This window comes from Xyrauchen texanus, chromosome 22 (genome assembly GCF_025860055.1).
Source record: "Xyrauchen texanus isolate HMW12.3.18 chromosome 22, RBS_HiC_50CHRs, whole genome shotgun sequence".
Lineage (NCBI taxonomy): Eukaryota > Metazoa > Chordata > Actinopteri > Cypriniformes > Catostomidae > Xyrauchen > Xyrauchen texanus.
This window is the reverse complement of record NC_068297.1, coordinates 21,958,552-21,971,206: the sequence shown is the minus strand read 5'-3', so window position 1 is coordinate 21,971,206 and position 12,655 is coordinate 21,958,552. Positions and strand designations below refer to the sequence as shown.

General features: G+C 37.3%; 1 protein-coding gene across 1 annotated transcript in view; it reads left to right on the top strand.

The window, feature by feature from the left end:
* LOC127662536 (echinoderm microtubule-associated protein-like 1) overlaps positions 1 to 12,655 on the top strand; it is a 63,649-nt gene that overhangs the window by 33,727 nt on the left and 17,267 nt on the right. The window contains 4 exon segments of the mRNA XM_052153756.1: positions 2,473 to 2,607; positions 2,792 to 2,820; positions 6,311 to 6,337; positions 12,201 to 12,330. Of these exon segments, the coding sequence (XP_052009716.1) occupies positions 2,473 to 2,607; positions 2,792 to 2,820; positions 6,311 to 6,337; positions 12,201 to 12,330 (321 nt within the window).

Genomic DNA, 12,655 nt, shown 5'->3' with positions numbered 1-12,655 from the left:
TCCAGCCATTATTTAAGGGCAGCCTAAAACCTTGACAAACAGCCAATTGTTAGACTAGAGGTTTTCAAAGTTTTTGATGCCAAGGACCCCAAAATGTGGTGATCCTTTGCAAGGGATCCTCTTCAAAATATATAAAGCTGTCTGATACAGCTGGTCAAAACGTGACCAGCTTTATCAGACTGCACGTACCCTTCCCCAATGCCCCATTAAAGTCATCAGAATCCTTCTGGCCGCCTTTCTTGGGTACAATGAAGTAAGTGCTGTAGAAACCCTTCTTCATTTCAGTTGTAGGGACAGGCTCTATTGTATCTTTGAATAAAAGAGAGGCGATTTTCGTGCACAGGGAACTGGCTGTGAGGCAAGCCGCTGTTTCCTCGAGCATGGACGGGAGTCAACGAGCTTGCCGGGGGGGGCGTACCCGGCAGAGCTGCACCCGCTGCCATCCCCAGATCGCTTCCATCACCAGCTGCATCGTCCTCAATCCCGTGGGAAGAAGGAGCAATGCGGGGCGGCTGGAGTGGCTTGCTTTCTGTTGAAAGCAAGCTGCGACCGCAACGTTGTCATGGTCATGTTTTCGCAGTGAGAACATGAAGCATCCACAAACGCAGCCTTGGTGTGTTCGCTGCCCATACACACGAGACAACGCCTGTGGCCGTCTGAAGCGGAGAGCACTCTACCGCATCCAGGAACAACACAGGGGTGGAATGGCATCTTGAAAAAGATGCTTCCTGAATAGGATGTTCAACGCCACTGTGTTTTGCTCTTTTAGAGGAAATTACTCTTTTTGTATGGAACGCTTGCGAGTTTGTCTGCGCTGTAGAAGCGCCCAGGGGCAACAATGCACAGCCGTGCAAGGAAGGAGAAAATCCGCTGTTGTGTGCTGTCGAATCCAACAGCATGCAGAGCGTCAGAGGAATAACAGGAACTGGTGTGTGACTCGCAGCAAACTGCATACACGACCATCAGCTCCGAATAAATTTTCTCCCATATTTGCCCACTTAAATACCCGTATGTCCGGGGGCGGGGTATGCGCTCAAGAGAGAACCCTAGTGTCGCTTCTCTGACACAATGTGGAGAGAGCGACAGAAGGGGAACCCCTATTTTAAATCATATTTTATGAAGGGAGTTTTGTGATTCCTCAGGAAGGATCATTGTACTGAGAGATACGCTTTGATTCCTGTGAAACTGGGAATTCTTTGACTTGGACATTATTTTTTTTATTTATTTTAGATTCTCTACTGGCACCCTTTTATTTCACCCTGTAAAGCTTTGAGAGCCCTGTGCAGTTTATAGACTATCTCTATACCCGCTTGCTTGTATGCTTGAAATGCCATTATTGACAAAGAGGCTCACAATCTATGATGATCCTGTAGTCTGTTTCACACAGGATAACACCATCTGCCAAAGGCTGGGCCAAATGAACTTTAGCCCTGCGGTCTGGATTAGACTTGAGCCTGGCAGCTAGTGGACTGCTGATGGGGCCTTTTCTTTTGTTGAGTAGTTTTAAAGGGCACCCAGTCTGAATTCACCCCTTTCTAACTCACAAAGCCACAGCAAATAAGGACATGAACATGTCACTTTAAAAAATGAATAATAATAATAAAAAACATTTCTTTTTTGTTTATCTTGAATGTGTTGTGTGTGTCTCTTTGGGGAAGGCAGGGCTGTGTATCTGTTATAACTGGCTGGTCAGCAGCAGGGTGGTCACTAGTTTTATCTCTGCATTGCCATTTCATTTTCTCTTTGTATTTGTTTGCATTTATGCTTCCTGTTTGAGGAGCAGGGTATTATATGTAAATTGGGCTTCTTTAAAGATTATTGAAATTTAAAAATGGGTAATATTAAACTATCACAAGTCTACAAACGTTTGGCATTCACTGCACTAATATCTGTTTAACAGTCTTTTTAGTAGTTGAGAATGGAGTGTTATAGTGTAAATGCGCGAATCTCACCAAAATGAGCCCAGGTCACATTTCACATGTCCAAAATAAAAAAAGTATGAAATTATATTTTGCATTAAGAAAATGAAGACCATTTCCCCATAAATTGTCATTGGCATTTAATTTTTTTTTTTTTTTTATATTTTTGTTACATTTTTGTATTAGGATTTTTATATTTGTGATTCCCATTATTGTCAATGGTGCTTCTTATTAGATTATCAGTACTTTAAAATCTACTACAATATATTTTTATATTTAATGCAGCATAAATGAAAGGCATTACAATATTACCATGTGTATACACTTTAAAATTTAAATATGCCTTTATATATTTATTTTATTTTATTAATGATTATTTTGGTGAGAATATGTGCATAATTGTCATACAAAATAGGATTTCTTTCTTTTGATTTTGAGGTCAAATATGATGTTTTCATGATATTCTTCCAAAATTGTAAGTGTTGTTGTTTTGTTCTGACTTTTTTTTAATTCATTTTTGTATTATATCTTTCTATCCTCCTCTCTACTTCAGCACTGTGAAGAGAACAAGTTCATCAGAGCATGTCGGGCCCAACAACAGAAAAGATAGTGGCACAGATTCCAAAAATAATCGTACTCGCACCGGTTCCACAGGAAGCAGCTCCAGTGGCAAGAGAGCCTCAGAGAGGTATTTTAATATTATCAATGCAAATATAAATATATGTGAAACATATTTGCTTGCCCAATATAGGATAGAAATGGGCTACAGATAAAGAGTAACTAATCATTTGCATTCCATTAAAAAAAATACAAATACATGCATGTCACATATGACATTTAGATGATTTCATTCCTTTCTCAACCCTCTGCAGCAAACAGAGGGAGCCTGTGTTCAGTGCAGGTAAGAGACAGGTGCCCTGTTCCCATGTAATAGAATACATATCTCTGAACCATGACTGGACCAGTCACAAACAGAATTTTGGTATCTTTAAATTTGTACTCTTGTTTTCTTTTTAACTGAGTTTAAACAAGTAATAAAAGGAGCAAGATACTGAGTTTCAGGCCTCACTTAGTGAATTTCCATAGCCAAGAATACTGTATGTCCTCAAAATAAATTACTGATCACCCAGCACTTAATTTTGTTCAGGATTAATGCAGCTCGGTTAGACAGTGGACAGATGCTAGTGTAAAATGTGTGAATCAGCTTGCTTCATTAATCATGGGAAACAAGACCAAGAAAACATTAATTCAAGGTTTGCTTCCTGTTTGCTCTCCAGTCATGGCTCATGGAATGTCACTGTCAATTGTACTGGTTGTTTTCTTCAGTGTCTAATTGTATCAGTTCATCTCAACATCCAATAACAATTTATTCCATTATCATCTTTCACTTTCAGCATTCTTGTGTTTTCCTTTATTTTTGCTGTTTTTATTCATTTAATACATTTTCACTTATTTCTGTTATTACACCCCCAATTCGAAGAAGTTTGGACAGTATGGAAAATCTTAATAAAAAAAAAAAAGAAGAGTGATTTGTAAATTATATTCACCCTGTGCTATAATGAAAGCGCTACAACAATACATTATTTTTTGTTTTATCTTCTGAATTTTATTGTTTTGAGTTTTATTTAATATACAGTCATTTAAAAAAAGTTGGCATCACCATTTCTTCTAATAATAATTATTAAGCATTTGGTTACTAAAAAGAGAAGTTTAAGTTTAGCAAGTGGAATTTTCCTTCGTTCGTCCATTATGCAGAACTTCCACGGGACCTTTGTTGCCATATGTGGCGCTTCATAATGCACCACACATTCTCAATTGTAGACAGGTCAGGACTGCAGGAAGGCCAGTCTAGCACCCACACTCTCTGCTTACACACTCATGCACTTGTAATCTGGGCAGTATGTGGTTTGACGATTTCCTGCTTGATAGAAGCATATGTATCTACATTAATGAGGCCTTCATAAAAATGACCCATGCCACGGGCACTGATGCACCCCCATACCATGATAGACACTGGCTTTTGGACTTGATGCTTGGGTGGCCCTTCTCCTCTTTTGCCCACACAACATGACAGCTGTTTTTTCTGAAAAAATAAATAAATAAATAAATAATAAGAATTTGATATGTGGACTTTTAGGACCACAAAACACGATTGCACTGTTCTACTTTCTGTCTCAGATGAGACCGAGCCCAGAGAAGTTGGTGGCCCTTCTGGACAGTGTTGATGTATGGCTTCTGCTTTGCATAGTAAGGCCTTCAAGGAATATTCTGTGTTCAATAAAAGTTAAGCTCAGTCAATAGCATTTGTGACACAATGTTGTTTACCACACAAATGTATTTAAACTCATCCATAATTTCTTTAAAATAAAATTAAAATCACACTTACAATGGAAGTGAATGGGGCCAATTTTTGAAGGGTTTAAACACAGAAATGTGAAGCTTATGATTTTATAAAATCACTTGCATTAATACTTCTTTTAAAACTTGGGTATTATTTGAGCTGTAATTTGTTTAGGGTTTTTTGATATTACATCATCATGGTAATGAAGTTGTAAAATTGGCCATAACTTTACACAGAAAAGTTAAGTTAGTTATTTCATCACACTAAAATCATGTTTACATGCATATAGTTTATGTTTTGTGGCTATACTTTTGAGAAAAACTAAATTTGCCCCATTCACATCCATTGTAAGTGCCTCATTGTAACCTCGATTTTTGCTTTTTTTAAAGAAAAGGAGTGATGCGGGCTCAGCAAGTATTGACGCTGACAAATCTAGGGCATGCTGGGTGACTCCAGCCAGGTCTCCTAAGCAACCAAATTGGCCCATTTGCTAGGAAAGTAAGAGACACATGGGCCTCGTGATAAGATGCGCAGATTCGCAGATGCGCAGACTCAGACGTGGAGGCAACTGAGATTCGTCCTCTGCCACATGAATTGAGGCTAGTCACTATGCCACCACAAGGATTTAGAGCACATTGGGAAGTAGCCATTCCAAATTGGGGAGAAAAGGGGAGAAAAAAAGGAAAAAAAGAAAAATAGGGATGAGTCTTATTACATTTTTGTGGTAATTTACCGCGATATTCCTGAGCCCATGTCATGATATCATTACAGTTGCATGTCGGTTTTTAAGACAGTGACGTACAAGGGATCGACATTCACGCGCATTCAGAATTGTTTTTTTGGCCTTGTACTTTACACACTTTTGCAATTTGACAGGACTCCTTGTGTCTTTTAACTTTAGTTTGTACTGTAGAGGCTGAAATGCCCAAAATCCTTCCAATTTGTCTTTGGGGAACATTGTTCTGAAAGTGAGGATTATTTGCTGATGCATCTGTTGGCAAATTGGTGAGTCTCAACCCGTCTTTGCTCTTGAAGGACTAGGCTTTTTTGGGGGCTCCTTATATCCTATAACACGAGAGCTTTCACATCACCATGCTATTTCAACTTGTCAGATTGTCTTAAGTCCTAAATCGCCTCTTTCTCAACTTTTTTGGTGCATGTTTTAATGATTAAAAAAATTATATTAATTCACAACATGAAAGTAAAACATCAAAGAATGTGTTGTTGGAGTGTTTTCAATATAGCACAGGGTAAGTTGAATTTACAAATCACTCCTTTTTGTTTTTATTAGCCTTTTCCATACTCTCTCAACTTTTTCGGAATTGGGGTTGTAAATTCTGAATTATAATAGTTGGTAGTTGTTGTAAGGGCAACGTTTTGAATGATACAGGAACCAGATATTAAGCTGTAATTTAGAAGCAGCACAAGCAAAATGAAATCAAAGAGAAAACAATGAAAGTTGAATTACAATGAGCAGGAACTGCTTTGAGAGAGTTATTGGCATCATGCTGCACAGAATACAGAATCTTTTAAAGTCAAAGTACAAAACTTTTTCCTGAAGTCCCAACAGACATTTATAGTTAGTGTTTATTAAAACATTGTTCTTGTGAGAACCACTGCAGGCTTCATTTTTTGCAAACGATTCACTGGAATTCTGCGACAGTTCTCTGAATGTCAGAACAACTTTGATTCAGTGTCAGTGCAAAAACCAGAATGTTCAGTGTGCACAGCTATATTAGGCAGAATACAATGAGCCGCTCTGCCTGTAGCCAATACGGCATATTCCTGTTATGTGGCCCAGTTGCAGTAATTAACCTTGCAAAAATCCCATTAATATGGCTAGTCCAGATGTTAAATACACCAAGCATCAAATTAACCAAACACCAGTGGAGATGTTAAATTGAGCACTGGGGGAAAGAACCGACTTTCCCAGAGGGAGTTGTAGAGTAATTACCCAGGCATGGTGACTTGGGATATGATGAACAGGGATCTTGTTCATGGACCTTCTGCAATCTTATGTGACTGTCTTTGTCTCTATACATTCACAAAGGGATGCGACGTGTGACACACTGCAAAGGTAGGCACTGTTCATCAACTGTTCCTTTTGTGAGCAGCTCTGTGGATGTAACTTGATTCTTGAGCCAGAAAAAGTAATTATGATTGATAAAATAATTAGAGATTGTAAGCCAGTAAAAATTTGCTGACATACGCAATGTAACTGTGAAATAATGTAGAATAGAGAATCAGGTAGCATTCATTGTTAACATTAACTGATTATTTATCCTTGACTTATAACTTAACTGCAAGAGACTATAAATACATTACCTTCTGTACTGTTTTTCAGATATTTTACTCTTTTATATGGGTGTCTCTGCTTTAAGATTCATATACGTAGTAAAATCGATTATACAGTTGCTATTCCTCCAAATGGGACAGTGACATTTGACTTAGTGAGCTCTAGCTTTAAGCATGTGACAAAATCAGAACCCACAAAGCTGACTTGCATAAAGGTCTGGGTTGATTAGACAAATGTGTGTTTATTAGAAGTTCCCTCGCTTCCTCCAGAAATGCCACCCTTCACAAAAATCTAATGTGCACTCTCTTTAACACCCTGTGAGTGATGCCAACCTACAGTTGATTGCAGTGATTTGCAGTAGTGCTGAAACACAAGCTGTTAACTCTTGAGAGACACAGCTCTGACAGCTCTTGGATGTTTTGCTCACTGCTCCTCATTGCATTTGTTTTTCACAAGCACCATGGGAACACAAAATGTATCTGCAGTCACACAGCAGCACACTGAAAGGCTTTTATTCCATTAGTGTATAGACGCTTTTTGCTCCGAGCACACATATTTGTTCTTTCAGTCCCTTAAAGAACGGTTATCATCCTGCATTTTATCTCAACCAGCTCTTCTGCTTTCTCTGTGGAAACTGGAATTTGTTGTTTATCATAAATAAAGGTAATTGTCACACTGTTTTGTGTGCAGTGTGTCCCAGTAAGTGGAAATGATTTTCCTAAAACTACAGTCTGTTTTCTCTCTTCAGTGTTGATGCAACCGACAGTGAATGATTCACTATGCCAGTACTACAAAAATAGACATTTCTTGCTCAGTATTTTTGTTTTCCAGTAATCTAAACCTTAAAACAAGAGGCATTTACTGTACCTGAGAAGCAACATTGTGTTAAAAAAGGCTTGTTTTTAGAGAGTATATCTTGAATTAAGTTTATTTCTTATACCATTGCCATACATCTTTTTAATTATACATTTGTTAGATTTATACTTTAAAAGAACAATTTTCCAATTGGGTAAGAAAACTGAACTTAATTCAAAATATACAGATTTCTCTGAACATGATTTTGTCTTCACTCCAAAAATATTTCAGTGTTCTTTTAAAATTTATGCAATTTCATTTTAAGACAGATTTCCATCAAACTGAATTGAGTCATCTTTAAATAATCTACATTATTATAATTAAAGCATAAATGTAAGTAAAAGTATTTAAGTTTAATGAAATACATTATGCTTAATTCATAATATGTACATTGTTAATGATTACTCGCATTCATTTATTTCTTTTTATTTAAGATTTACTCTTCATAACAAAATTCCATCAAATTCATTTATTATTGAGTAATAATAAATGAAATAAATAAATATACAGGTGAAACTCGAAAAATTAGAATATCGTGCAAAAGTTCATTAATTTCACTAATTCAACTTAAAAGGTGAAACTAATATATTATATAGACTCATTACAAGCAAAGTAAGATATTTCAAGCCTTTATTTGATATAATTTTGATGATTATGGCTTACAGCTTATGAAAACCCCAAATTCAGAATCTCAGAAAATTAGAATATTGTGAAAAGGTTCAGTATTGTAGGCTCAAAGTGTCACACTCTAATCAGCTAAACACCTGCAAAGGGTTCCTGAGCCTTTAAATGGTCTCTCAGTCCAGTTGAATTCACAAGCATGGGGAAGACTGCTGACCTGACAGTTGTGCAGAAAACCATCATTGACACCCTCCACAAGGAGGGAAAGCCTCAAAAGGTAATTGCAAAAGAAGTTGGATGTTCTCAAAGTGCTGTATCAAAGCACATTAATAGAAAGTTAAGTGGAAGGGAAAAGTGTGGAAGAAAAAGGATCACAAGCAGCAGGGATGACCGTAGCCTGGAGAGGATTGTCAGGAAAAGGCCATTCAAATGTGTGGGGAGCTTCACAAGGAGTGGACTGAGGCTGGAGTTACTGCATCAAGAGCCACCACACACAGACGGGTCCTGGACATGGGCTTCAAATGTCAAACGTCTTACCTGGGCTAAAGAAAAAAGAACTGGTCTGTTGCTCAGTGGTCCAAAGTCCTCTTTTCTGATGAGAGCAAATTTTGCATCTCATTTGGAAACCAAGGTCCCAGAGTCTGGAGGAAGAATGGAGAGGCACACAATCCAAGATGCTTGAAGTCCAGTGTGAAGTTTCCACAGTCTGTGTTGGTTTGGGGAGCCATGTCATCGGCTGGTGTTGGTCCACTGTGCTTTATTAAGTCCAGAGTCAACGCAGCCGTCTACCGGGACATTTTAGAGCACTTCATGCTTCCTTCAGCAGACAAGCTTTATGGAGATGCTGACTTCATTTTCCAGCAGGACTTGGCACCTGCCCACACTGCCAAAAGTACCAAAACCTGGTTCAATGACCATGGTATTACTGTGCTTGATTGGCCAGCAAACTCGCCTGACCTGAACCCCATAGAGAATCTATGGGGCATTGCTAAGAGAAAGATGAGAGACATGAGACCAAACAATGCAGAAGAGCTGAAGGCCGCTATTGAAGCATCTTGGTCTTCCATAACACCTCAGCAGTGCCACAGGCTGATAGCATCCATGCCACGCCGCATTGAGGCAGTAATTAATGCAAAAGGGGCCCAAACCAAGTACTGAGTACATATGCATGATTATACTTTTCAGAGGGCCGACATTTCTGTATTTAAAATCCTTTTTTTTATTGATTTCATGTAATATTCTAATTTTCTGAGATTCTGAATTTGGGGTTTTCATAAGCTGTAAGCCATAATCATCATAATTATATCAAATAAAGGCTTGAAATATCTTACTTTGCTTGTAATGAGTCTATATAATATATTAGTTTCACCTTTTAAGTTGAATTACTGAAATTAATGAACTTTTGCACGATATTCTAATTTTTCGAGTTTCACCTGTATATATACAAATTTAACAACACAATTATATTTTATGGAATTTTGCAATGAAATTTAAATGTGTAAATCTTAAAATTAGGCAAAAATTTTATTTTTGTGCATTTCAATTTTACCTTAATTTGTTATACAGTTGAAACCTGTACATCTTAAAAATAGACTGAAATAGTTTTGAGTTTTGTTTTAAAGATGTTACGGTATTTTTATTGGGAAACAAGACAAAGATACTATGTAAGAATATGATTTTTTGCAGTTGGTTTAATTTTATATTCACAAAATCCTCAAAAACAGTAATCAAACAATCACAGTTCACAAGCTTGCACATAAAAATACTACAAACAAACAAATAAAATTGTGGTTGGGTAAGGGCTTCTCTAGGATCAATTAAATCAGTTTGTTACAAGTATTTTCCTAGGATAACAACTAGATTCCCCAGAGTCTTCCCTTCCCACTGGTTTGTGATCTGATAGTGTGGTCTTGTGGAAGCTTTGTGTTGTGGTTATTATGGAGTTATATCTAAAGATGTCCAACCATGTCTGACCATGATTCCATTATACTTTACCCCACCTCTTCACCCTCTCCTGCACTGGCCTTCTCCAATTTTACCACTTCACCTAGTAACTGTGCAAATCTACCTGCACCGACCATCAAAAAGGACTGGATCCACTGAGCCCCCCCAATCCACGTCAACCGTGCCCTCGCAGTCCATGAACGCCCCTTCAGAGGCCAAGATTCTGTCTGACAGAGAGTCTCGGTCCGGAGGCAGAAAGGTCCCACCGGTTACCCTTCCTCTGAGGAAGTGTCCCAGTCAGTCAGTCCACTCCCCCTTAGACACGCCCAGTTACAGGAGTCCAATCAAATCCCCCAGCCAGTACTTTCAAATCTGTTACTAATCAACACAGCTGTAGTTCAAATATTAGATGTAGCCAGATATTTTTAAAGATCTTTACTCTTTTCTTCTGCTTTGTTCTCTTTGTTTTAATTCTCTCTCTAATTTTTCTGTGTTGGGATTCGGTTTAGTTTTATGTTATGTTTGGCTGCATGTTCTCACTTTTTTCTTTTTTGGGTTTGTTTTGTTTGTGTCAAGTCTGCATTTTGATTGACTGTGCATTGTTTGTTGATTGTTTTGCATGCTGGCCTGCTGTGTGTGGTTTTATATTGTTTGAATTACTAATCTTTCAAGCTTGGAAATTAGTTGCATTAATTTGCTTCTGCATTTGATTTTGTATTGTCTGTCACTACATCTAAACTGACTGTATCTCAAATACACAATAAAGTACATTAAAAATACTTTTCCTTTACACCTCTCTGAACTATTTCATTCTGACATTCTTTTCAGAACATCACACACACACACACACACACACATACACTGGCAGCCAAAGGTTTGGAATAATGTACAGATTTTGCTCTTATGGGAAGACATTGGTACTTTTATTCACCAATGTGTTATTCATTTAAATGATCACAATGTATAGACAGGACATTAATAATGTGAAAAATTGCTATTACAATTTAAAAAAAAAAATTCAGACATCTCAAACTTCATCAAAGAGTTCTCATCAGAAAATCCTCCACGTTCAGCAATGACAGCTTTGCAGATCCTTGCATTCTAGCTGTCAGTTTGTCCAGATACTCATGTGACATTTCACCCCACAGTTCCTGTAGCACATGCCATAGATGTGTCTGTCTTGTCAGGCACTTCTCACGCACCTTACAGTCTAACTGATCCCACAAGAGCTCAATGGGGTTAAGATCCATAACACTCTTTTCCAATTATCTGTTGTCTGATGTCTGTTTCTTTGCCCACTCTAACCTTTTCTGTTTCAAATGTGGCTTTTTCTTTGCAATTCTTCCCATAAGGCCTGCACCCCTGAGTCTTCTCTTACTGTTGTACATGAAACTGGTGTTGAGTAGGTAGAATTCAATGAAACTGTCAGCTGAGAACATGTGAGGCGTCTGTTTTCCAAACTAGAGATCTTCCACATCTCTTTCTATCCTTGTTACAGCCATTGGCATTTTCAAGCATTGTATAGCCTTCATTCCTCAAAACAATGATTGACTGATGAGTTTATAGGGAAAGCTGTTTTTTTTGTTGTTGCCATTTTTGACCTAATATTGACCTTAAGACATGCCAGTCAATTGCATACTGTGGCAACCAAAAAACAACCATAAACACAATGTTAAGCTTAATTTAATTAACCATATTGCTTTCAACTGTGTTTGATATAATAGCAAGTGCTTTTCTAGTACCAAATGAGTATTATTTAGTATGATTACTCAAGTATAAGGTGTTGGAGTGATTGCTGCTGGAAATGGGGCCTGTCTAGATTTGATAAAAAATGACATTTTTCAAATAGTGATGTGCTGTTTTTTATGTCAATGGTGTCCTGACTGTACTTTGTGATCAGTTGAATGCCACTTTGGTGAATCAAAGTACCAATTTCCTTTCGAAAATACAAAATCTGTACATTATTCCAAACTTTTTGCTGCCAGTGTACACACCTGTAAATTCTTTTAAACATTATCATGCAATTCCTTCTATTTCCTCTTTGGGGACAAAATCCATTTGTGTCAACCGGGATTAACATTTAATCTCCTCATAAAATATATTTGAATGTCTTTAACATTGAAGTTTTATCAGAATATCCTAACATTAACCACACAGTTGATACTGCAATCCTTTAGTGACCAATACATTTTCTTGCTCTAAAAATCCATGTTGCTTTTTCTAGATGAAGGGTATGTAAAAATGTATTTGAAGGGACGACCCATCACAATGTACATGTCCAAAGACCTGGTGGACACCTACAGCCTGGAAACAAAGGCTGACTTGCCTCCTAAAAAACTGAAGCTAGATTGGGTGTATCCTTTTGTATTGCTGATGTCTTTGTTAGACTGATCCTTGTACTGAACTCTTATTGCTGTGAGATTGAATAAACTGTAGATTTATTATTGCACAAAAAACGATTTGGCAGAAATGCCATAAATGAAATAATGGATACGTTTTATAGCAAGTCATAGGTTTTAATCATAAACCTTATTAAATTTGTTTATGCTTAAAACATTTATACTAAAAAGAAATATAAAAAATTTGCCAATTGGGTTAGTAAAATAAACCCAATTTAAGATAAATATATTCTTTACACTCTTTATATCTTATTCTGTTTTACTTTTTTTAAGGATGTTT